The sequence below is a fragment of the Lagopus muta genome, chromosome 1 (genome assembly GCF_023343835.1).
Source record: "Lagopus muta isolate bLagMut1 chromosome 1, bLagMut1 primary, whole genome shotgun sequence".
Taxonomy (NCBI): Eukaryota; Metazoa; Chordata; class Aves; order Galliformes; family Phasianidae; genus Lagopus; species Lagopus muta.
The window spans coordinates 42,128,875-42,155,466 of NC_064433.1; the positions used below are offsets into that span (position 1 = coordinate 42,128,875).

The 26,592-nt window shown below is 35.4% G+C and overlaps 2 protein-coding genes and 1 long non-coding RNA gene across 10 annotated transcripts in view; 2 read left to right on the plus strand and 1 right to left on the minus strand.

Moving 5' to 3' along the window:
- The first annotated feature begins 532 nt into the window (after nt 1-532).
- On the plus strand, nt 533-7,193 carry C1H12orf29 (chromosome 1 C12orf29 homolog). The gene is made up of 7 exons (XM_048934659.1): nt 533-681; nt 1,881-1,998; nt 2,536-2,631; nt 2,992-3,108; nt 3,475-3,669; nt 5,080-5,249; nt 5,785-7,193. Exons 1-7 carry the CDS (start codon nt 592-594, stop codon nt 5,971-5,973), a joined length of 975 nt encoding a protein of 324 aa, XP_048790616.1. The 5' UTR covers nt 533-591; the 3' UTR covers nt 5,974-7,193.
- The window catches only part of CEP290 (centrosomal protein 290), a 52,100-nt gene continuing 32,232 nt past the window's right edge, over nt 6,725-26,592 (minus strand). For 6 of the 8 annotated variants that reach the window (XM_048934615.1, XM_048934612.1, XM_048934611.1 and 3 more), the window contains 19 exons: nt 26,130-26,237; nt 25,393-25,592; nt 24,468-24,681; nt 24,125-24,262; nt 23,810-24,031; nt 23,130-23,246; nt 21,631-21,776; nt 20,556-20,711; nt 19,540-19,663; nt 17,084-17,218; nt 16,739-16,825; nt 14,963-15,127; nt 14,525-14,647; nt 14,001-14,173; nt 10,612-10,753; nt 8,957-9,030; nt 8,718-8,821; nt 7,755-7,861; nt 6,725-7,500 (listed from right to left, as the gene is read on the minus strand). In XM_048934615.1, coding sequence (XP_048790572.1) covers nt 7,312-7,500; nt 7,755-7,861; nt 8,718-8,821; nt 8,957-9,030; nt 10,612-10,753; nt 14,001-14,173; nt 14,525-14,647; nt 14,963-15,127; nt 16,739-16,825; nt 17,084-17,218; nt 19,540-19,663; nt 20,556-20,711; nt 21,631-21,776; nt 23,130-23,246; nt 23,810-24,031; nt 24,125-24,262; nt 24,468-24,681; nt 25,393-25,592; nt 26,130-26,237 — 2,724 coding nt within the window. In that variant the 3' untranslated portion in view covers nt 6,725-7,311. Of the gene's footprint in view, nt 7,501-7,754; nt 7,862-8,717; nt 8,822-8,956; nt 9,031-10,611; nt 10,754-14,000; nt 14,174-14,524; nt 14,648-14,962; nt 15,128-16,738; nt 16,826-17,083; nt 17,219-17,847; nt 19,026-19,539; nt 19,664-20,555; nt 20,712-21,630; nt 21,777-23,129; nt 23,247-23,809; nt 24,032-24,124; nt 24,263-24,467; nt 24,682-25,392; nt 25,593-26,129; nt 26,238-26,592 lie in introns of those variants that run through there. The other 2 variants (XM_048934618.1, XM_048934617.1) reach the window with 1 other exon arrangement.
- LOC125688477 (uncharacterized) lies at nt 15,704-19,532 on the plus strand. The gene is made up of 3 exons (XR_007374740.1): nt 15,704-15,892; nt 18,348-18,434; nt 18,989-19,532. It is a non-coding gene; the product is annotated as an uncharacterized LOC125688477 (long non-coding RNA).

Here is a 26,592-nt window from a genome sequence, read left to right on the forward strand (position 1 = left end):
GCGATGATTTTGCTCGAAAGTGCTGGCTAGGCTCAATGTGGGCAGCAAAAGCAAGAGCTTTAACAGAGGAAAGACATTTAAAGGGCTCTAGGAGTTAGGCACACTTTTCCACCTGAACTCAGCACTCAGGAAAGTTAAGAAAATTAAGGAGAACAGATTAAGACAATGAATAACGAACGATGAGTGGGCAGGAGCATGCACTGAAACAAACAGCTACCGCTGTCAGGAACTACCCTAACTCTGACAGCGCAGAGAACCCGGGCAACGAAAGGAGGCGGCCGTCCCTCCCCAGGCACAACCTGACACCGAGAAGCCTCCGCTCCTTGGGGACACCGCTTCCATGCCCGCACAGAGGCGGAGTGAAGGCCGTCGAGCGAGATCAGCCGCTGAAGTAACAGCCAACGGCTTTCGCCTCAGCCCCAGCGCGTGCCCCGTCCCGGCGGGACATCCCCGCCCGCCGCGAGAGGCGGCCTCGCTCTGCCATGGGACTCCTGCCGGGCGCAGCCGGACTACGTCTCCCATGGCTCAGCGCGGTGCGGGCGCGCTTCCGGCCGGGCGCGGGGCTGGCGGCGCGATCGGGTCGGCAGGGCCATGAGCCGCAGGGGCGCGGTGCAGCGCAAGGTGCCGTGCTTGTTCGTGACCGAGGTGAAGGAGGAGCCGTCGGCCAAGCGGGAGCGCCAGGTGACCGCGGCGGCGCGGGTCGCGGGAGGCGCTGTGCTCGGTGGGCCGAGGCCGGGAGTCGGCGGCAGCGGAGGTGTCGCCTAAAGTGGACCCGGCCCGGCTGCAGGGGAGCGCCCGGGGGGCGAGGGCGAAATGTCAGAGGCGGTAGCATCCGTCTGTGCGGCTGCAGGCTTCCACTTTCTGCTGTCCGGTTAGAGTGAAAAACCTGTGCGCTGCGTGGTGAGGTGGGATCCGTGTTTGTTTTTTTTTTTCTCCCTTTGCTGACTGATTAAGGAATGGAAAAAAGAGAGTAATGCCAATGCATCAGTAACTGCGCCCTATAATGGTCGTGTTAGGGCCATACCCTAAATTGCTGTTCCTTCATATGAAAAAGCAGATGGGGTTAGGTGTGTGAGCAAGGATAGCACTGGGGCTGTGGCTGCTAGGAAAGAAAGGCATTGCTGGTGGGAAAACTGACTGATGTTTTCTTCGCTATCTGAAAAGATTGTCTTTGTATGTCGTTTATGTTACGGTTACAGGTAGGATTAATGGAATATTTGAGGGAGAGCACATGGCAACCTGTCAGTATTGAAAGGAATTGTATGGAAAAGGGGGAGACCGACTTTTTATATGTGGTCTGATAGCGATAGGACATGCGGAACCACTTTAAAGTAAAGAGGGGAGACTTAAGTTAGATGATAGGGGGAACATCTTTACTCAGAGGGTGGTGAGGTGCTGGAACAGGCTGCCCAGAAAGCTGTGGGTGCCCTTTCCCTGCAGGTGTTGATGGCCAGGCTGGAAGAAGCAGTCCTGGGCGGCCTGATCCAGTGGGTGGTGTCACTGCCTGCCACAGAGGATTGGAACTACATGGTCTTTAAGGTCCCTTCTAACCCAATTCTGTTGCATTAGACTGGAACCCACATAGATAACATGCCCCACTTAAAGTGGGAGGCAGAGTAATCTCAAAATACTAATCAAGAATGGAAAGGAGGGTCAGAGTTTACAAACCATTTGCCTTTTTTTTTTTTTTTTTTGTCTTACAGCATTTATTTTTCAAACTTGTTTTGCAGAAACGACTATTCATTTTGATAGTATTAGAAATCAGCAATATAGCATATAGTATTGGATTTATAGAGGCCAGTGGTATGAAGCAAGAATGTATGAGAACAATGCAGCAATGTAGCAGGGATTAGGATTTAAAATACATGTCTTCTTTTCAGCCGTTTAAAGTTTTGGCAACTGAAACCCTAAATGAAAAGGCATTAGAGGCAGATATATACAATGCAATTCCTACTGAAAAGGTGGATGGAACCTGCTGTTACGTAACTACCTACAAAGGTAATAAGGGAGATCAATATACAAGTTTTTCATGCTGACTAGTAGCCTGTTTTAGTTGTAATACTAAAGTAATAGTTACTATAAGTATATTAAAGTGTCCATAAAAGTGTTGGAGATTTTACTCTCTGATACATATGAAGTATAGTTTAAGTTAACTTGCCTCATTTCAAAAATTATTAGTCGTAGATGTACTTTGCATGCTAGAGTTTATGTACAGGATGTTTGATTTCCTTGAGTAGGGTCAAAATGGTGGAGGCTGGGAGAAAATTAGAAGATTGGTTTATTGCATCGCTGGGGTTCTTGTCCCGAAATTGCAAGAAAATTTTGTATTAAACTAGACAAAATTCTACAAGTAGATTTCCAGATTTGTATACAATAACTAATTTGTCTAGATAAAACAGTCCTTTGGATGTAAAATTTTTGTAGTGACAAATAAGCAACAGTTTCATGCTTGAACTTTTATGCAGTTGATTTCTGTACTGAGCAGGGTATGACTACGTAAGTAAACCACTGTTTTTATAACTTTGGGATCTGTAGGGCAACCATACCTATGGGCCAGGCTGGACAGAAGACCCAACAAACAAGCTGAAAAAAGGTTCAAACGATTCTTATATTCAGTGGAAGATTGTAAAGGTCAGTAAAGATTTTTTTTTCTGCAGGATACTTCACCTCTCATCTGATGCAGGAAGTGTCACTTATCCACCTCCATTTTTTTTCATGTCACTCATCTTTTCTTCTCTTGTCCTAGTTTAAATATATTATAGGCTATTCAGGTAGCTGTTTCTTAATCTTAACTACTTAAAGGCTAATATGTTTCTTTAAACCTCATAATTCTAGACTGAAAATCAAGCATTGGTGCTTTTACAAAGTAATGTGCACTACTGTCTTTCAAATAAGGTTTAGATCACAGTATTTTAATGCTCACATTGACAGAGGATTAAAATGTAATTCTAACAGTTTGCCAAATTCTAAATGCTGCATTTATATGTCTAGAATTTATTTGGAATGTTGAAGAGGATTTCAAGCCTGTTCCAGATACCTGGATCCCAGCCAAGGAAATAGAATTCTCTAATGGCAATCCTTTGCCTGACGAAAATGGACACATGCCAGGTACACATGGTAAAATAGTGAAAAAATACTGTTTTGAAGTGAATCAGAATTATTAAAAATAGTAGCTAGCACATATAGAAAACAATCCAAATATTATTTGTTCATTATCCAGAAAGGCTTTGTTCTGACATACTGAAAATAATTACAGTTTGTCTTCAGCTGAAGTTCTGTATGTTCATGCTAGAAAATTGCCAAGTATGTATTCTTGTATTTCTTAGAGATCTGTTTCAATAGTTACTCTGTTTTTAGCAAAGGTAACTGTTGTGGTTTTTCATTGTTGTTTTGGTCTGGTTTTAATGCATATACAGTTTTAATTGGCATTTGATAAATTCAGATACTTTGGTAAAATGGAATGTTTTGTCATAGGTTGGGTGCCCGTGGAGAAAAACAGTAAGCAGTATTGCTGGCACTCGTCTGTTGTAAATTATGAGGCTGAAATGGCACTTGTATTGAAACACCATGCTGACCCCGGGCTTTTGGAAATTAGACCAGTATCCCTGTCAGAACTTCTAGAACAAACACTGGAGCTTATTGGGACAAATATTAATGCAAATCCATATGGTAAGTTTGTATGGATAAAATATTTTATTCAGTAATGTTTTAGCTGGAAAGGCATTAATTTTGTTCATTGTTTTTTTTTTTTCTCTCTTTAAATAGAAGAAAGGAAAAGGCATGTTTAAATATGTAACACTTATTAGGAAGGAAAGGAAGGGCTAGCTCAAAGAATGCTCTAAGGTTGGTACCCAAAATGCACTCAGCTTAGAACGTAAAATTGCTACAGGTTTGTGTGTTAAACCTCTGTGTGCCTGCATGTTCTTCAGGAGCTAATATGAAAATGCTTTGCTGTAGCTTTTCAACAAAGAGCAGCAGTTTTTATTGATGCAAAGAACCATAAAAATTTCTCCATGAAGGTAACTGTGATTTAAAAAAATATATGCCTATTATATATATTTATTTGTAGGAAACAGTTTATGCCACACCTAAAACTGAGGTTTCTGCTATACTGATGCAGAGCTCTGTGACATCTGAAAAATGGCTGTGCTTTCTCAGTAGTCAAGGCACAGGTTTTAACTAATCCTTACTGCAATTTTCAGACAGTTAATGAGTACATTTTCAATGAGAATTTCCCAGAAAAAAAAATACACTAACTGGAAAAGTTGTTCTAAATGTCAGTTTAAAAAATATTTCAAGATTGTTTGAAGGTGCTTCTTTTCTTGATGCTGCTTAGTTTATTGAAATAGAAAATTTTATTCACCCTTAGATTTTTTTAGTCCCTAGAATTAGTCATGAGTTGCAGTTTTAAAATAGTTAAATATTATGAGTCTCTTAAGGAAATGTAATTTTAAAGCTAAATTTTGACTGTTATTTCTCCCTTTCAAAGCTTGTTAACAGAAAACTCAATTGAGCATGAGCACAAATGAATTTTAACTTCCTTGCTTGGCTGCAAGGGTAATTACCAAGGAAGGACAGGAAAAATGGTACATGGTCTGAGCATTATGTTAGAATTTAAACAAATGGCAACAACTTTTTTTTATAGTTTTGGTCTTAGTTTTCAGTGTAAATCTTCGGTCACTAAAGAGGCAATGTTTCTTTTCTTTTATTAAACAGCCTTGCCTAAGTGTTATTGCACATTCATTAGAAAATAAGCAGTTTCACAAACTAAGATATCTGTGATATGGATTGATCTGAAGCATGAAGAATTTAGTCACTCTGTGGTTACTGAGGAGGTGAACATGAGCATGAAACTGAACACTGTAACATCTGAGGCATGTTAACTTATGTTCTGTAAATAAAAGTTGCATGAGGAAAAGATAGCTACATTTGATATTTATGTGTAATTGGTCTTTTAAAGACAGTATATTGCTGCGGAGTCTAATAGAGATCTGCCTTTATAGAGCACTTTTAGATGTCTATAATTAAAGTGAGGTTAAAACACATAACTGCAGAAAGATTTTTGTTCATTTAACATAGGATTGGGAAGCAAAAAGCAACCTGTGCATCTTCTGGTACCACATGGAGCATTTGAAATTAAGAATCCACCTACTTTGAAACGAAGTGACATAGTGTCGTGGTTTGAAGGCTGCTGTGAGGGTAAAGTTGAAGGAATTGTTTGGCACTGCCGTGATGGATGTTTAATCAAGGTAAATAGATAGATAGATGTGTAGAAAGCACTATAATAATTTGTAGTAGCTGAGGCATTGTGGCTTATCATTCACTTTTTACCTTGCTTTTCAAATTCTTTATTACTTGGTTACAGTAGAATTAAGCAAGCCACTGCATTCAGTACAGTATTTCTTTATTATCTACATTATGTTTATAGCAATTGAGAATATAAAATAATTTTCCTGTCTACGCAGGATTTGGTCAACATTTTAAAACTTTATTTAAAAAAGTTCACTTCTTGTAATGTTGACTTAGAAAATAAGCATTGTTGATGTAATCTTTTATTAATTAGCAAGTTAATTTTTATTTCTGATGCTTCAGAGGACACAGTGGTTCCTGTTTGCTTTTTGTGCTTCACTTAGTCATGTTATTCTAACAGATAATTAATAAATGTTTATCAGAATTGATCTAGTACCGAGAATCCTAGAACTGAATCCTCCTTCCCCCTCAAATTGGGAACTCTCAGGCTGCTATATCAAAATCTCTAAATGGATCTATTTCTTCTTATTTTAGCTCCATCGCCATCACCTTGGTTTATGCTGGCCACTTGCAGAGACATACCTGAATTCTCAGCCTGTTGTTATTTCTTTCAATAGAAATGACTATGACTGTGATTTTGGACCAAAGAGTTTGTTTCATCAGTTTTCAAAACTAGACGGTCAAAGATTTGACAGTCTCAAAGATATCAAGTTTGATGATTGAAGTTACTTTTCTATTTTAAGTCAGTAGCTCTATGTCCTGCATTCCGCTTTCTTCTATCACAGAACTCCTTTCCAAAAAGGAATCTTCCTGCTTGAAGAGTAAGCTCTGTACTGTATAGTTTGAAGTTTTTCTTAAATGATTTATTGTAAGTGGTGACGTATGTGACATCCAGAACAGAATCTAGCTTCAGGCATGTTTATTTTTATTTTTGAAAAATCCTTAACTTGTTCACCCATTTCTGGATCTGCTAATGGTTAAACAGCACGTTGTCTAACTAACTGGCTGATCCTAGCAGCTTAATTAATGAATGCAATCAACTGTGAAAGTTCCCTAGGATGCGCTTTTCTAAATATAATTACTGTGACACAACACCATGTAGAACTCAGATTCAGGATCTAGTTTTTTATCAATGAAGAATAGATTTCTGGTAGCACCAGAATTAGGTCTGAAGTGTGATGATTTCTTAAAATGTTTGTATCTTTCTTGGATGAAAATATTTTATGATATTATTCAACTGATAAGCTGCAGCATTATGCTAGTACCTGAAAAACTAATCTACATCCTAAATCTACTTCCACTATTTTTGTGTAAAGATCAGAGGAAGTAAAAGGAAGCATACTCATTCTATCTTGAAGATTCTTAGTGAGAGATTTGACTTCGTAGTACCCATTTTAAGACTGCATCTATATTTACGAAGCACATATTAAGTATTTGAAAAAAGATGGCACAAATAATAAAGTAAGAATGCATAGTGGTTTGAGTGGCCTTTTATTTGTGCTACAAAAGTTTACATCTATATGTATAAAGTATACAGAATGAAAAAATTCACATGGTAACTGTACATTTATCTACAAAAATACTGCTAGTTTGGCTGATGTACTGCAAGAATGTTTTCCATTCTTTATTCTTGAATTTTCTATAATTGAGGTAAAAATAATTAATGTTGTAAGAACAGAGATGACCACAACACTGTCTACTGTTGAGATGCAAGACAGAATAAATTACAGTATTGTTGATCTGGAATTTACCATATGTAAGGTGCTTTCAGAGTTTCTGAACTTCTGGTTAGAGTTGAGAACTCAGACTTCTCCTTAAAAACATGTATTACTGCAATTAGTTTTCTGAATAATATTGCAGAGTAGATGGGGGAGGTAAGACTGGTTTTTATTTTGACTGGTGTATGTAAATATTGACCACAATACATTGACTTAATCAATTGAGCAAGCTGTGAATTTCAGTATTTTTATTTTATTTTTTAACCTGGAATGACAGACAAATCAGTATTATGTAGCTGCCCTAAAATTTATTTTCCTTGTCAGTGCTGAGGAAACTAAATGCCTAATCAACGGAAGTATTGGCTGGGCTATCCACTTGCATGCCAAACTCTTCAGACAGCTTCTTTAATCTTTCTTCTAAAATAATATTTTTTTTTAATTCTTCATTATAGTTGTATTTCAGATCTTCAATTTCTTCAAAAAAGGAAGGATTGAAGTTTTCCAGTTCTTTTCTCAACTTTTTTGTTTCTTCCTATTGCAAAGAACAAAGGGATAACCAGAACTTAGGGAATACTTGTCATCAACAGCTTTTCTGCCTTTCTCTTCAGAGAACATATGTTCTACTACAGACAAATCTACTCGGGAAAATTCACTAACAAAATCAGTTTCATAGGCGCAGTGGTGAGAAATTGACTTGTTTTAGTGTTATTTGGGATATTAAATAGGTTCTTCTAGCTGACTATAGTTGTGCTCATTATCTTGCCAAAGATCATCTCTGCAACTCACCTTTAGCTGCTCTTTCTCCAACTCAGAGGCTTTCAGCTGTGCCTGGAGGTCAGCTACTTCTGTCATTAAGTTATCATTTTTATCCTTCTTTGAAACTTCACTATTTCCTGCAAAAATTATTGACTTGATAGGAAATTTCAGGTAAGTATAATCAATTACATGAATAAATTTGTTACAATAATACTTCAGCTGTTTCAACTGTAAAGAGAAGCAGTGTGTAAACTCAGTTGTGATCAACAGCCACCAAAATTTCAAATCATCTTGGCTATTCTTAGGTTCTTCCACAAGTTAGGTAATGGTGTATAATTCTTGTTATTGAAGGCAGTATTCAAATGACCAGTCTGTTAGCACGTTTCTGAAAAATACATGTGCAGTTTCTCTGATACAGAAAATTTGGAAAAGAGAATTTAAGGATCTTATTAATTATATTCATGATTCAAGAATGTGTTGGTTTTGTTTTGTTGGTTTTTTTTTGTTTTTCTTTTTTTTTGGTTTTTTGGCAGTATGCTGCTCTACAGCACTCCTTGCTTTTACTGTGGCTTTTTCTGACAGCTGCTAATCTTAAATCATCCACAGGGCTGGTATCCTGAAATAGACACTTGTTTTCTGGCAGCCTGGAACCCAAGGCAAGAGGAGTAAGCAGGAGGGTTTCAATGAATGACTGAAGTCTTACAAGCACTATTTGAGGTTTATAAAGCATGAAATTCACTTCTTAGAAAGGGAAATCTTGCAAAGATTCCAGCCTCTTCCTCAAAGTAACTTTTACTAATACTTCTTTATAACTATCTTAGGTAAATTCTCAAACATCAGGGACCTTAATTTGCTCCAGTTTATGGCACATTGGCATTAATAGAACTACAGAAATATTTGGATTATATTATCATTTTGCACACATATTAAGTAAAAATACTTTTAGGCCCAGGCTACACTAAAATCTTTATTTTAGATATTGGAAATGATTACCAGGTGCAGGACCCTCACTGGTGTACATGTGTATCTGGTGCTTATAGTCTTCTATCTGGCGTACTAGTTCTGCTTTTTCTTCCTTTAATTCGCTATTAGTTAATCTGGAATATAAAAGAATTTTTAAATAATTTTAAAAATATTAACGTGTTTTGAAATAAGTAACACATAATTAAAAACTGCAGTGGCTTTTTGTTGATCGTTCTCATTTCATATATGTTGGCTGAGGAATATAGTACCTTAAAAGCTGAAGCTCCCTGATGAGGCCTTGCTCTGTCCTTGCACCTTCAGGAAGGTGGCTGAGAAGCTCAATCTTGAAAGAAAAGTTAAACAAACAAGCAAAGTCAGTCTTGAGAGCAGTATCCACAGACAGTGTATTTCACATGGAGTTAGTGACTTCTCTTTGGCACAGTTTAATGAAATGAAAGAAAATGACACTAATATACTAATGGTTTAACCAAGTACTAGGTGATCACAAAGGGTGGAAGAAAAAAAAAGTAATAACCAACAACCAGTTTCTTCAAAGTTTCTAATTACCTGCAGTCCTCTTAAAGCTAAGCTGCACTGCATATTTCATGAAGGTTGGAAAAAAAGATTTTGAAAAGAATGCTAGGAACATAAATTGAGACATCAGAATAATGTATAGATATGAAAAAGATATCTAAATGTATAGATATGAAAGTGATAATACACTAAAGGTAATGACATGTTTGTTTGCATACACAGGTGTCTCAAGTTTCTTTGTGTCATTTGAAATGCAAGTAACTGCAATTAAAACTCAAATTAATGTACACTTGTCATGGACACTGACTAGAAATGATCTGCAGTCATAAACTAGAAGCAGAGAGGGAGTTAGCCTGTAGATGTACCTTTCAGTAGAAGATACAAGAGCAAAAATTTAAAGTCTTTGAAATTAGATTTTTTTTTTAGAGTGATCATTTATGAACTCTCATAAGGCTACTGTTAGGTAGAACCAAAATCTGTAACTCTTGGACAGTAGATCTCTGTTTCTTTGAAATGACCACATCCCTTCATTTGCATTTGAGACAAAACAAACCTGAAATTGTGTTGCCTCAGAGTAATGTCACATAATAAAATAATTTTCTCTTATAATTTTGCTATTGGTAAGCAGGATCCAGCAGTTCAGGAGAGGCTTGTTCATGTTAATAGTGCGGACTTTAAACCAGAAGGAGAAAAGCAAACATAAACAAAGCTTAATTATTTTGCAAAACTCCATTCCATGTCCTTTTTCTATTTGTTGAACACATTTACTTGTTTAGATAATGTCTGACTTATGTGTATTCAGCACTTTACTCTGAGAACTGCCAGTGCGAGATGTTCAGGGAAGAAAACCATGCACTTCTTAATAAACAAGAAGATGGAAGCTAAGGTTAATCCAGGTACACAGACATAGGCCTACATCTCTGGCATACTTGAAAGTCAAAATCTGATCCATTTTTTCAAGTGTTCCTTAGTCAAATTCAGTAACTCTTCCATGTGTGAAGTATATTTGTAAGAACTTATTGTAAAGGCTGTGTAGTACGATGCCATATTGGAAAGAAACACAAAAATCCTCTGTAGGATGGAAAAGTCAGTCTCCCAGAAAGACTTGAAGAAAGTTCCTATAGGAAAATTACTTTGCTGAACAAGCTAGAATGATTTTAAGAAATATATGAAGAAATACTATTTCCTGTAAGAAGGGGAAGGCATCTATATGTATTGGTAAGTGGTAATCCTGATTAATCATTGAAAATATTTAAATGTACAATTATGGCAACTAAAACTGAAAATAATTAAAAACAGAGAGAAAAATAAACTGTCAGTGTGGACATCAGAAGGAAATTAAAATTAATCAATGTATTCTTAGACTCATCTGGCTTAGATTTTTACTCACTTGTTCTTTTAGATCCTGTAAGTTTTTATCAGCATTGTGTTCACGTTCTGTTGCCTCCTGAAGCAGCCGTTTAAGGTCAATAATGCTTTGGGTTTTTTTAGCAATATCCATTTCCAATTCCTTCATCTTTGCTTCATGCATCCTGGTGTTACGATTATTACGGTTATTAATATTTAAAGAGGAAAAGATAAGAGAAAATACAAAAAAATAAAAATCAGGATATTCTCAAAGCAGGTAAGGTGTTGTAAAAGACACCCTAAAATATGTTTGGAGCAGAGGCCTTCAAATAATCACTGATCTTATTTAATAAGTGAGTGAACTGAATTAAGCATAATGAAACATTTTAGTATTTTTTTTAATTTTAGAATAAAGGTTCTTCCAAATGTTCTACCATTGCTGACCTTACACGTTTATACTCTGACAAGGAGTTATAGGAATCCTGTATGGTTCTGCATGTATACACCAGGCTATTTCTTGCTAAACCATGCATGTCTCTTGCTGCGTTAAGTTTGGATGATGCATTTCTCAGGTCTGTCTTCATTGTGATTTAACAATTAATGGAAAATAAATCAATGTAGTACAAAGAAAAAAAAAAAAAAAAAAGCTTAATACAGATGCAGGAGATGCAGACTGAACAGAAAAAGTGTTCACAAAATGTTCTACGAGAAATGATGTTCTGTCTTGGAGTCTGAGGAGGAATCCATTTTGCTTTGAGCCTGCTACAAAAATATTTTTATAGAAATACGGAAATGTTGATTGCAAGACATCGCTAGAGATATCTATTCCAGTCTTCCTGCTGAAGAGACTTTTCAGATGTGGATTCTAACCTCTTCCTACATGCCAAACAGTAAAATCGCAATGATCATGTAGGTGATGCCCAAGGACTTTTTATTACCATTTACCTCTGGAAAATATGTTGGTGAGGTGGACTGCATGATAAAGTGCTCCAGTGAGCTTTTCTAGGTTGGTACTATTTATTTACTTCAAAATGTTGTTGATCTTAAACCATGTTAAACCAAATAAAAAGTTTTTATTCACACCATTTGAAATGGTCAAGTATAATTAATCATGATGCTATATTTATATACATAGGTTTCTCTGAAAGTAATGCTTCCTGTTTATTTCTGTGGGAAGTAGAGAGCTTTCCAACAGTAATGCTATATGACAGGTGAGACTCTGCTCTACAAAACACTATATTTCAACACAGTCACCAATATTAGCTGTGCATTTTTTCTGCCAGTGATGAACAAAAGCCTGCATGGTATGCTTGTACAAATCTGTACCAGCGGAGGTGACCCACTTCACTACTGCTAAAATGCATCACCCACTGCCTCACTATGCTCACATCCACTGTTCGGTCTCCAGAAATGTTCAGCAAGTGTCAATGAATGTGAATGGGTGCAACTTTTTCCACGCAGAGGAATTCAGTTACATGCCTTTGCTTCATATGCACTCCCTATACCAGATGCTGTTCCTCTGCTGCCATCCATCTCATGGCAACAAAATGTAACAGACTGTGGGCCAGAAGGTTCAGTTTCTACTTCCATACCACCACTCTTTGCCACCGGTGTCTTGAGTCAACATAATGAAATAGGAGGCATTACTTTTGGAGCAGCTGTCATGCATACACGTATGTATACATATAGACATTACTGTACACAACTACGTACATCAACTAAAAAGAAGTTAGTACAAATGTTTTTCAAAAAGGTGAATAATTAAAAGAGAAACTTTATTCAAGCATTAAGCTGGTAACGTAAGGCCTTAAGGGTCTTACACCTTCAACACACGTTCTTCTTCCTCCTGTGGCTGGCAGCCAGTGTTCCCCTCTTCCTCGCACTAAATGTAACAGTCATCTGACCTTGCATGTAGACATTTTACCTCACTATGTAGTTAGGCAGAAGGAGAAAATAAAGGAACAGCTTTCTAAAGTCTCAGTGAAGTGAAATGGTTCAGCTGTGTGTCAGAGAAGCTCTACAATTCTGCCAAGGGATCCCACCGGAATACAAGGCTAGAGAGACTGAAGTTCAACAACAAGCTGACCCTGTCTGAAATCAGACAGATGTCTCTCTTGTATGGTTAATTTTCTGCCCTTACAAGGTTGCTGCCAGAGCTAGAAAGTATCTGTAAAAAGTTTATCTATCTCTGTTTGTAAACACTGAAGGTATTTTTGCAGCCTGAACTTACTATGACATCATATAGAAGCCCAGGGCTAAGTATTTTTCCACAAAAACCTGCTCTATTCCCTGCCTCTGCAGGATAGATGCTGTTTCTTTTTCCCACTTGCATACGCACTATTTCAATTTCTTATTCTTTGATGTGCCAAGTACAGGAGGTGATACCCAATTAAAAACTTTTCCCTCAAAGAGGGATAAAATTATTCATTCTCCATTTTCACATGTATCTTATATCAGTATTCTGTATCAATCTGTTCATCATTAAACATGCAAGTGAGACACGTGAATATTATCTTTGCATGCAGCTCATTCGTGAAAGCAGGTGTTAACAGTAATGTTTTTGGACTGGCAATGCTTTTGGGGGTGATTGTTCACTACAATAACTGCTGTAAGCAAACCACAAAACAGTTCAAAGCAACTTGCTTCTATCAAAGAAATGAATGCCATTAAAAGTTGCTCTGTCTGCTGAGTTAAGATCTCCAGTCTGTATAAGTAGCTTGTCATAGAAAAAGCATCGGAACTATCTTCAGAAGGAGCAACAAAATAATAATGCATGTCTAACTTGTAGAGCAGAAATTGGTGTCATAAAACTGCTTTGTTTAGTGTGTGCCACACTGTGATGTAAGTAGTACCTCAGTTTCACAACAATGGGTAGATAAGTTTTAGATAAGTGATTAGTAAAGAGTTGTAGATATTCACTATTATTACCAACAGTAATTTTTTATGATGATTTTCAAAGTTTGAATTTTATCTACAAAGCTAGGAAAGGGTGATTCCACACTTCTTTTTACATTGGAAAACACAATCCAGTTCTCCCTTCTACTACAAATAACAGGACTACCAGGCTGACTTCATTTCACGGCCTTCAGAACACCTGCATGTACTTGTCCCAAAGAACACAGAAATCCCAGTGGGCTTACAAACAACCTCTGCACAGCCACATGGTTAAATGTAGATATACAAATGCAACTAGGAAAATGAAGGTTCCGGGCCTCTGTTTTTATCTTCTCCCCCCCCCCTCCCCCACTCATATTGCTATCCTTTTGCTAAGATACTAAAGTCTGTGCTTTTTAGGTTCAAAAATGCTGAACACACATTCAGTACGTTTAAGAACCAAGGAACACAAAATCGTTCCTCTGTCAAAGCTATCCTGGAGTCTAAAGGTGAAGAAGGGAGAACACAACTTCTTTACAGAACCATTTTAATCCATACCTTGCTACAGCAACCGATTTCCAGATTTTCCTGTCAGTTTCATCAAGCTGAGAGCCTGTGTTTTCAGCCAAATTTAGCCTCGTAATGGCTTCCTTCAGCTGTACAGTTAATTTCTCATTTAATATCTCCAAATTGTTCTTTGCTATTCGTAGCTTCTCTCCACTGTCAGCTTCCTGTTGTTCAATAAAAAAAAAAGTTGCATGATACTTAACCTTATATGTAGCACTGCATTACCTAAAAATGTGGTGAGACAGAGCTGACAGTGTATCATAGATACATGTATCAGACCACTAGCTTCCAAATTCTGTCTCAGCCTGTTTCTTAGATGTCTCCCCTCCATATGAAATTAAAAGTTCTGTATAGCAATTCTTAGAAAAATATCCACCACATTGACCATTTTAAAAAGTAAAAGATACTTAGCACAACAAGTAGCTAATGGAAATAAATTATCATAAATCAGATCATATATAAATAAATATCATCATATATAATCATAATATAAATAATCACTGCAATGATCATACCTTTTTCAGCTCTTTACGTAGCCTCTCATTTTCAGTAATGACTTTTTCCATTCCTTTGGTTTTAGATTCGTAATGCATACTCAGCTGGCTCCCAAGATCAAGTTTCATTTTTTTCATTTCAGACTGAATAGTAAATAGTTTGTTAAAACATACTTACATTACTTCAAATTTCCTTTTTTGAAGCACAGTTACAGTCACTGAATATAACTGACAGTTACAGTACAGTACAGACTGCAGACTGAACATTTCATCACATTTAAATTTATCTTAACACACAAATTATCTTTACATAAATCATGCAGTACTTATGCTAAAATGAAATTTTAGTTCTGGCCACTTTTGTACTAGTCAACATCAACAACAGGCTTGCTGTTCAATTTTCCTACTAATTTGTATATGAACTCCTATTTGAATATACTACTTAAGATAAATCAGTACCTTTAGCCTCTCATTTTCCTGTTCAAGACCAAGTAATTTCTCATTAGAAACCACAGCTGGAGCTTTTTTCAGATCTTCATTTTCTCTTTGGACTCTCTCTACCACCTTTTTCATCAAACCAATAGTTTTTTCCAATTCCGGGACTGTCTTTCCACTTCTGCCAGCCTGTGCAGAAGAAAAAGAAAAGATACAACACAACCTTCTAAGATACTTCAATTCTTATTTTTATGGCATATTTTCCATTTTATTATATTCATTATAAAGTTGTTAAAGTTTAGTGACATTTGTATCCTCAAGATTCTTGCATACTTAACTTTCCAAAAGATCATTCACCTCCACAGTCAAATTATCAGCTCCCTCAACTTGTTACCTAAAAAAGCTGCAGTTAAATCTCAAAATTTTATGTATTTTATAAAATAAAATGAAACAGTATAAGGATAAATCAAAGTAGTAGGTTTTATTTTGCTGTTTGGTTTTTTTTTGTTTAGTTGGTTTTGATTTTTTATTTTTTTAATTGTTTTTCTTGTAGAGTGGCTTCCTGATCCAACTGACTGTGCAACTGCTTGAATACTAACACTATCTAAAGGGTAAATAAGAAGTAATGACTACCTGTGAGCTTAAAGGACTAAAAAAGGGCTTTATTTTTATTATTTTTTTTAAAGCAACCATACTTCTACAAATTAAAGTGGCAAAAGAAATACAGCTTAAAGCATATGTAAAAAAAAAAAAAAAAAAAAAAAAAGGCAATCCACAACTATTTTCTCTATTTTTCTTCAGCCATTGTATTTATGAGGTAGAAAAGTACTTAAAGAGTGTTCAAATTCCTTAATTTATTTATATTCTTGGCAGCAATGGACTTCCTCAGCAATAACGATTTAAAAATGCTGCTGTTTCCAATTTTGGGGCCAGAAGTACCTCTTCTCCATAGAGGTAAGAACCACAGTAGAGCAGAAAATGGGGAAGATTTTAGGAACCCTGTATAAACATACACAGTGAGGCAAGTTTTGGAAGTGAAAATTACTTCTTTCTTCTCAAAAAGCTCTGAAGAGATTAAAAGCTTTGTGGCTGTACACAGCAGAACTAGAGAAAAAACCCTAACAGATCTTTGTGTCTGAAAAGGAAGTTTCAGAATTTGCTGCCTCCTCAGAATCTTTGAATGAAGCAGTTTTACAGACTGAACTGCCTTATCCAAAAGCTACAACCGCCTAAGATACAATTCTTTCCAGGTACCCCATAGCAGAATTCATTCTCCTTGTATAATTCAAGGCACTTGCTTAATTCTGCTTCACACAAATAAATTTGAGAAGTCAGCAAAAGGAAAGGCACTCAGCATTACAGAAGCTTTTTTTCCTGTAACTTTTCAAACACTGCTCCATTAAAGCAGCTGACAATGGCTAATGTAAAATCTGCGTAGTCTTGCATAGTAAAACACCTTCACTAACAAGTTACATTATCATCTGCATCAAATAAAAAAAGCTTTTATAAATGTAGTTTTTATTACAAAGGCTGTAACTCCTCTTTTTGGTACAAACATGATTCTGAAAACAGGTTTAATGCAAATGACAAAACAAAGCTTCAATACTGCAAATATTTAATATAGTAGCTCTATTCATTCTAATGGTCCTAATGACTGAATTTTATTAATTTGTTGTAACACTTCAACGGTAAAATAAACAAGAACATTCACTGTTTGCTTTCAATTCATTCAAAATAATTTACCTTAAATATTTTTTCATATAATGTAACTGTGATGAAAAATGTTGTTGCAGTACTCACCCCTCTAAAACTGCTTAGTTTTCTTTCAACATCGACTTTCTCCTTTTTGAGAAGTTCACACATTTCTTTTAAGTCACTTACTTGGTCCTAATAGAACAAAGTAATAAGGAACTTATTTATTTAGATTTAAGTTTGAGATTAAGAAACAAAGTTACAGATGGTTTTATTAAAAAAAAAAAAAAAAAATTTCCCATTACAGTGAAATTTTTAATAATTTCTACCAAGCTTTCTTTTATCTTACATAAGAACATGAGGAACACAGAAAATATACAAACATCAGTTTCTTTGTACAAAATCCACTAACCTGTGCCAGGTGAAAGGGGACAAATGGAAAAGAGATGTTACCTTTAATCTTGGCAAATCTCTGTTGGCTTGCTCTAGCTGGAATCTTAGCTCAACGTTTTCAGACGATAATCTTAGATTTTCCTTTAGAACCTCTTGTTCTCTTCGATATTGATCATCTGATCCTACTCCTGAGGTCTTCAGAAAACAGGAAAAAATAATTATTATTAAATCATAGGACACTATTCGCTGCACCAGTTGTAGCTGATAACAGCAACAGATGATTAGTATTTTGCACAGAAAAAAAAATCAAAACAAAATGTTTACCATCTTTTTTGGAATTTTTTCATCACAGACGTTTTGTGGCATATAACTGATCAGAGTTGTATCACCAACGACCAAGATCTAACCTATTTTGTCTTAGGGACATGGTTTAGTGGGGCATGGTGACAATGCACTGACATTTGGACTAGGTGATCTTACAGGTCCTCTCCAAACTTAATGATTATATGATTCTGAGATTCTAACTATTTTTCTTATATTTTCTAAACTTGATTAGCCTTTACAAAAAGCTTACAAACGAGCATAAACTCATAAAAAAACCCCTGCCAAACGACAATTAACTATCAAACTATTGGTTATAAATGAACTTTTGTCTTTTCTAAAAGACACAAAAGGTGCTGAGTATAGTAAACTGCTGTGACACTACCTGGGAACAAAATCTAATTTTAAGAACATATTCTGATATGTTTATATAATATATATATATATATATATATATATATATATATATATATATATATAATACTTCATATAGCATACGAATTTAAATGAGGTCAAATAGATCACTGAACAAATAAGTTCCTATATTTTAAGACTTTACCACAGAGGCTATAGCATAAAAAGTACTTTGCATGCCAATTGCAAGTGTAGGTATATGAAAAATTATTAGCTAATATTAGTGAAGATGAAATCCTTTTGACGATACAATAATCTGTAGGTTTTATTTATGTAATTATGGAATTAACCATGTGACTCATTAATGCACTGTTAAGATAATATGAAAAAAGTACTGTTTCAGTATAGGACATTTTTTCTAAAGGTATGTAATATCACACCATAAGTCTCTAAAGAATGATCATTGGGCTGCATGCATCATTATGATTATTTGTATGCTTTTTGCATCAAAACTATAGAATTGACAACTTAGCTGTGAGCTGACATACCAATGAATTGTGAAAGTGTAAGATTTGTTTTTATGAACCATTTGGTAATGACTTTAATATCGCTGCAGACCATTCAAAACTATTCTATGTCACTTCTACAGAAAAAATGCAAGAGGATTGCTACAGTATCCAACCTCAGGCATTTCACAGGGTTTTGGGGTTGTTTCAACTCCCTCTGTATCACTTAGGTAAGTTTCACATTTATTCTCTGCGGTGTGTTGATTCATTTCTTTGATTCTTTGTCCTTCATCATCATTAACTTGATTAGAAGGTTCTCCCGAATAAAAGTGATTGCAGCTCCTTCTGTCAGGATAAAGCTCTTCTACACTTTCTTCTTCATCAGCATTTGATTGCTTGCATATTTCTTGCTTTCTGTCCTCCTCTTCAAATTCCTCATTAGTTTTTCTATTCTCAGGCTGGGCTACATCTTCTTCTTTATTACTGCAATTCTCTTCACCATCTTCAGCTGTACTGTTGCTTTTCAATCCTTCCCGAGAAATATCTGCGTCTTCGCACTTTCCATTATCTTCAGGACGCTGCTGCTCAGGACTGACTTCTGTGCCTGCATCCCTGGTAGCCTCATGGCTTTCATTATGCACAAAGGAACTTTGTATGCTTGCTTCCTCATCTATTTCATTGTTATCAGAAGTGCTAAGATTAGTCTGATGTTTGATTTCATCCCTATTTGAAACAGATTTCTTTGGAAGGTAATTCAAACGCTTCTTTTTATTGACACTGACAGGAAGAGACTCGTTCAGTTCAGTTTGATAATATGCACTCTAATTCAAGTTGAGGACAGAATGAAGCATGCAAGAAAAGCAGAAGACAGTAAAACAAAAGAAGAAATAAAGAAACAGACTGTACAGTTGAATCTATGTCCTGAAGAATTAAGAAAATGTAGTAACTCAATATTCACGATACAGTTAACTTTGTACAAATCAAAGCAGAACAAACCACATCTAATGTAACAAATGCAGCTAAAAATCTCCTCAAACTCTGCGCGCCGCATTTTTCAATCAACATGGTGAATAAAGTTGTCACTCAGTTGCAGACTCACATTTTTGACAATATATATCCCTTATTTCTCCACTATAGGAAATGGAGTATTTCAGCTTCTACCATTTTAGCAGAACTCAGAAACTAGTTCTTTTTTTCTATACAAGAAATTTCATATTCTGTTTTTGAACAATGATTATTTGAAATAAAATTTCTCAAATGATATAGAATAGTAACAGATAATAAATATTTTTGTTAAGTAGGTGCAGTGGTGATAGAGTCATATTATTAACTTACCGAGGGCCTAGAATATGTCTCTTTTGAACACTGTCTCTGCAATTCATGAAGCTTTTCCTGAAGGTATTGATTTTTTAAATGTAATTCTTCTACAACAGAATCCCGTGGAATTGCTTGCTGTGTTCTACATCCAAAAATGAATCAAGCCAAAATAAAAAATGGCTATTAATACAGAACAGCATACCTTTATGTAAGACAAATGCGAGCTTCTGGCTTCTGGACTACTGGACTGAAACTTCTAATTTTAATGGACTACTCATACTAAATCAATGTTATCCATATACACTACTTCAGCCAATCTCCATGAATCAAAAGTACCTATTTTGGGAAAAGGAATCTGCTCTTTTAAGATGTGTACACCTTCTATTACTGAGGTACACTATGCACTGCAATAATGGATATAATGATTAGGAACAGACTCCATAACTACAACATCTAAGTTCCAGAATCTTTCATCAACTTGAAATTATTACAACTTCACTTAAAAGGAGTCAAATATTTTTAAACTGTTTCACTTTTAAAATAACGAAACAATGTTGTATAATCTCTGTACATGCACAATTGCTCCCTGGAAACTTTAAGTTTGTTCCTCACAGACTCATAGAGCTCTTGCAACCTGGTCGGTTTTTTTGTGTTGTTTTGGTTTGTTTTTTTTTTTCTTTTCTTTTCCTTTTTTTTTTTTTTTTTTGCTAATTGTATCACTACTGTATCACAGAACTAATGGATCTTTACACAGATCTTTTCTCATTTCGATGAGAAAAACTTCTTTACGAAAGTGTTGTTAAGCACTGCAATAGGCTTCCCGGGGAGGTGGTTGAGTCACCATCCCTGCATGTGTTTAAAATCCATTTGGATGTGGTGCTCAGGGACATGATTTAGCAGAGGGTTGTTAGAGGTAGGGTAGTATGGTTACACTGTGTTTAGACTCCATGATCTATGAGGTCTTTTCCAACCTGAGCAATTCTATGATACTATGATTTCATATTTTTTACAGATTTTCTTGAAATGCCTCTCACCTCATGTGAGCAACTTCATTTTCTAAATTTAAATTCCGTTTCCTTAGTTCATCCAGTTCTTTTTCAGACTCTGAAACTCTTACTCCAACAACACGGTCAACAGTAACACCAGTATTTTTCAGTTTCTTCTGAAGAATACTTTTCTCTTTTTCAGTCCTGCAAGATGCAATAAAATAGAAGCTAAAACTTTATTTGCATTTGCTGACTTGCTTTCTTTGGGAGAAAATTTATTTCCTACCTGAAATCTTGTAATTTATTTTGTCACTGTACTGCACCACTCTTTTCTTTAGTTAAAGTTACCATACAAATAGTGACAGCTTTACATAAATCAATCAATCAATCAATCACAAATACTGGAAAAAATAGCAACTGTGAAGTTAGCAGCACTCTAGTCACAAGCCATTTGTTGTTCTTGCCTGTGTTTTGTCTTAAATTTCTGAGAGATTTGCTCTAACCTCAGACAAATGCCATTTTGAAGCAATTCCAATCAACAATCTAACAGTTACAACTACCATCATCATTTGGAGGTCATCACCAACCATCATCACTGCAATCCTGCCATTACTGTACTGAAGTAAACTTAACTTTCATGGAAGCCATACAAATGTGGTTGGTTTTTTTGTTACCTTTTGTTTAAAAAAAAGTTTGTGTCATCATGCTAGAACCATCAGTACTGCAGTAGCATAACACAACAGTGGCACTCCACCCACTCTAATAGTCTGATTCAATAACATTGAGGTAAGATTCAGTCCGTTTCGCTGAAACTTTTACTTGTTTCAGGGAAACAACAGAACACCACATACAAGAAGCATAATAAGGCACATAAATGAGTTTTATTCATAGACAGTTAATTCTATAGGTGTAGAAGAAAAGAAACCTTGTATTTTTTTTCTGCAAGTGAAAGGATACCAAAGGAGTGGCCTGCTGCCTGAAAATTAAACAATTATTTTAATCTCAATAGCAATATCAAATGTAGGCATCCATCTTGTAATGAACTGGTATGATTATGTGGCAGATATATTTGGATTTCTCCTATACCATCACTTTGTAGAAGAATGTATGAAAAACAACTCACTTGGAATAAAGTTCCTTCAGTGTGGTTAACTGTTTAGCTAACATATCGGTTTCCTTTTCCTTTTCTTTAAGTTTATTCCGCATCCCTTCCATTCTGATTTGCCATTTTTTACTTTCTTCCCATCTGATTATTTCCTCTTTCGAGGTCTGTGAAGTGCATACACAAATTATGTATTTCTTTTCAAACTGTTTTCTTAAAGGAAACAAACACATTGGAAAACCATGCACAGCATATTTTACATTTTAAAATTTGAAACATCAAACCATAATTAGTAAAAATCAGTCCAAGCTGGATACTCTAAACTTGCTGCAGTAACTGGCATAAAAGGATGATGCAATTTAATGTTATATTATCAAATTCATCTTCACATTTTAATGTTCACTTACAAAAAAATAAAGTGACAGATTAAAAAAAAAAAATTAGACGTGCTTGTGAAATATATCCTTTTAATTTAAATTACAGGTTTGTAAAGAAGTTTGTAAAATTAAAGAAAAAGAAGGGCTTTTCTATGCCAATTTTCAGGATAGCTATCCTTTTCCTTGCAGCTCACCAGGAGGTTTTACGCTCCTGCTGCAAAGCTGTCCATTTCTGTACTTTCTTACTATACTTTCTTACAGTTAAAATTAAGTGCTTATAAAACACACATCAATTAAGACCTGTATGAATGTGATCACAAACGACTACTGAAAAATCATCCTGTAAGCAACCGTTTTATTGTGTCGCTGGATGTTTCCTTTCCTTCATTTCATCCCTGTACTTTCTGTCCTGTCTTCACGCTAAAGTTACAGTTATTAAAAGACAGACAGAAAGAAAATTCTTGGGAAAAAGGAAAAAAAAAAGTTTGTGAAAAATGTCTTTAAACACTAAGCAGTAAGTATATAAAAAATCTCAAACTAACTGGAAGCATAACTTTAGTCTTGAAATCATACTTACTATCATAAAGAGTATGAATGATTACTGTGACAAGCCAGTATTTAGTTACTGAAATGGAAAGATAACAAGCAGAAAAACAAACAATGGTAAAATGAACACATCTCCAGAACATCATAACTTCCTGGAAGTGGAAACTGCTTTTGTGAGGAATAACCACTTAGATACATAATCACTTCCCACTTTTTGCTCTTCAAGTACTTCACATTTTTATCACTGCACTGATTTTGTAAATAAGCATTTAACCTCACTTACTTAATCAATTTCACCGCTACCTATAAAATCTTAGTTTTCTACAACCTGTGGACTTTCAATTCTACAAAAAAAAAAAGGGCAGGAAAGCATTAAAATACAAGCACTTTGTACTAAGCAACAAACAGTAACTGTTGTTACTTTTGTTACTGTTTGTATTCCGCGGGGAATACAAAAAAGTAACTGACATGAAACTGCTTTTGATTTGATCAAGTTTGGCTGGTTCACGGCTGTTTTAGGAGGCAGAGGAAAAAGCTGAACTGCCTACCTTTAGGATGATATCTTTCAAAGCCACAGTATTTGTATTTATCACATACCTTGTCTTCTTTTATACTTTTTTTTTCTATTTCTTCACACTTCTTCTCAAGTTCATTTTCCAATTTCTTAACTTTCTTCTGAAGTTCATCAACCAGATTTTGCTCACCAGCTCTGTTCTGGAAAATTACAAACTCTCAACTTAAAGTTTAGTGACCACTACCTAAGTAATTTTCTCTCCACCAAAAATAAAGATTTGAATTCCAATTGGTAGAAGTAGCTTTATGATACTAAATGATACTTTAAAAATTATGTTTACTTCAACAATTAATTCAACAATTCATTCAACAAATGCATTCTAAACTTAATTCAGTAGTAAGTAGTTGATTTCAAAAACAAAGTTGAGACAGTTATACTTCCGAACAGAGAAGTGAGGGCAGACAGGAAGATCACAAAATTCAAGCTAGCCATCCGTAGCAGCTTTAAAAGTGGCAATTCATCTCTTCAGAGTCTTAAATTTGTTACAAAGAAAAAGTAATTTTTAGCCTGTTCAATGTATTTGAGATATACTTCCAGCAGGAAAAACTAATAGCTTATGTGTAACCCAGCTGATAGCAATCATACAGTTTTAAACTGAGTGTTGGTCTCAATGCCTGTCAAAGGTAGTTAATCCTCCATCAAGCCACCCATCTAGTATAAAAGTGTGACCAAGATGAAATACAGTTTTAAAAATGTCTTCTACCTGAATACCACTGGTTAGCCTCCTGGTCCGTTTCTTCAGTTCTTCATTTTCCATTTCGATTTCATTTTTTTCTCTCATCATTTTATTAAGTGCCTTTTGTTTCCTCTGAAGTTCTTGGTTCAGTTCATCCCTTTCATCTAACAAAGCACTCTCCCTGTTTTTACTTAGTTTAAGGTTATCTGTAAGTTTTGAAATCTGATTATTTAGTTCCTCTATCTGAGTCTAGAGGGAAAAAAAAAAAACAAACATAAAAAAACCCATCAAGATATACCAGATACATAATAATACAATACAAAGATATTACCTTGTACTCACCATGAGCCTCTTTGTTTCTCTGTCAACAATCTCCTGAACATTCATATATGCCTCTTTTTGTGATGCTGCAGAAATTATCTGCTGTTCAGCATTAGCAGTCATTTCTGCTCGAAGTACCAAAAGTGCTTTACTCAAAGCCTGAAAATAAAAAATGCAACTTCTAATACCAGAAGAAGCTGCTAATATTAACATCAGAAAATAACAAAATGCAACTGTATTTTATGTTAAATTATGCAATGATTTTTCATCTCTTGCTGTAGCATACATAAAATTCTTAAACATTAAGCCACTTTAAGCATTAATTTTTATTTAAGACCTAGATATGTAATTTTTGTTGACTGACTTTCTGCTGTTTCTCTTTTAGGGTTAACTGGTTCTTCAGCTGTTCCACTAGGCTCTTCATTATTGCTGTAGGTGCTCTCTTATTTGCTTCTTTTTGAGCCTCTAGTTCAGCTTTTACATTGGCTAATTCCTTCTCCTTGTGAGACAACACTTTCTTCAATCCATTTGCTTCATCTTTCAGTAGTTCCACATCAACTGTGTGCTTTTCCTGAAGCCTAATGTAAAATAAGCATTAATAGGGCACACTGCTGAATTATTAGCTAGCAAGCTCCAAATAAAACAACAATGTTGTATTTTGTGTTGTCAAAACAAATTATTGTACAAACACAGAATGGGCTGGGTTGAATGGCAGATCCAAGCTCATCTATTTCCAACCCACTTGTCATGGGTAGGGACACCTCTCACTGGGTCAGGTTGCCCAAGGCCCCAGCCAGTCTGGCTTGTCATGCATCTGGAGATGGGCATCCACCCTCTGGGCAACCTGTTCCAGTGTCTTACCATCTCATGAGTAAAGAAATGGTTAAAAAAAAAAAAAATAGGAAAAAGGCCATCTTAGATAAGAGTGTCTCCTCTTAATTATTCAAGAACAATTGACAGATCAATCTGGAACAATGTTCTAGTTTAATTCCTGTCCTTGACTGCTAAGAAAACCATCAACATTTTTTCTTTTTAACAAGTCTTAAATTTTCATGTATTTAAACTTGTCAGGCAGCAAGTTCAAATGAGTGGAGGAGAGTGCAAGGTAAGTATCACAATAGCTTAAAGACAACTCTCAGCAAAAATATTTTACGTTTACCAACCATAACTCTTACATTTTTTTTTTTCAGCTAAACCCAAATATCAGCTAAAATACGCTCAATTCCACTTCAGTAACAGCAATGCATAGTGACCAACAGTGACTTAATGTTGACAGTCTAAAAACTTACTGGGTTCTGATAGTCTCAAACTCTTTGATTTTCATCATAGTAATCTGTTTTTGTTTCTCCAAATCAGATGATGTTTTCTTTAATTTACCAACAAGTGAAGCAAGAGAATTGTCCTGTTCTACTACAGTTTGCTCCATTTCAGCTAAACGGGCAAAATGTTTGTTGCTGTTAAGTGATAAAGAAGGATCTTCCATTAACTCCTGTAAAACAGAATAAATGTGTGTGATAAACATCTTACGCTTTAAATCAAAGGTTAGTGATGCATTTTAAATTCAGTTCTAACCAAACATTAGTATATAGCATGTTTATCTACTGAGATACAATTCCTATGCTACTTTGAAAAGAACTTTGCAGGTGGAAAAATCTACAGAATAACCAATTACATATGGCTGTCACCTTATCATCAATTATCAAAGGAAAATCTACACTGAAATGGAATTAATGCAACTGACTGAAAAGAATAAAGAAAAAATAAGCCTCCCTTCTTCCCCTTTAAGTCAATAGATTAGAATAAGAACAATGATGTTATAGTCTAAAGCAGAAACTTTGTGTTTTACACTTGTCCTCTAATTCATCAATGTCAAATTCAAGAATTTCTGAAGTTCTTTCTTTATTGACCATCTATTTATTTTTCATCATCATTATTACTTAATTTTGACTATAAAACTGTTCTTTTGAGTAACCAGTTTCAAAATATAGGAACAACTTCACTAATCCCACAAATACACATAGCTCACCAAAGCAGTCTGTTTCAATTTATTAAGAGAATTCTCAGTACACAAATCTAACTTCTGGTGTAGAACTCTGATGTCTTCTTCATGTTTCTTTGCCATTTCCTCTTGTTTCTGTTAGTTAAAAATAAAAATGTCATTCTACTGATGCACATGGAACTGAAGTACCCTCCACATAGATTCTTCAGTTATTGCTCAGTATTGTACCTCAATTTTTCCTCCAGTTCTTCTGTTTTTCAGAAGACTTCTCATCTTGTTAATGACCATACTTTTTTTTTTCCCCTCTTCTCAGCACTTATTACTAGAAAAAAATGGACTACTGCAGTTTTAAAATATATTGTAAGTAGTGTACTGCAAAAGAACAGGAGCAAGAAAGCAAACACCAAAAGCTGTTTGTGCTCCTTGCCAGCTGTGTCTCTCTATGTGTAGTGATATTCATACTATATAGTTTCCAGGGCTGCTTATTTTA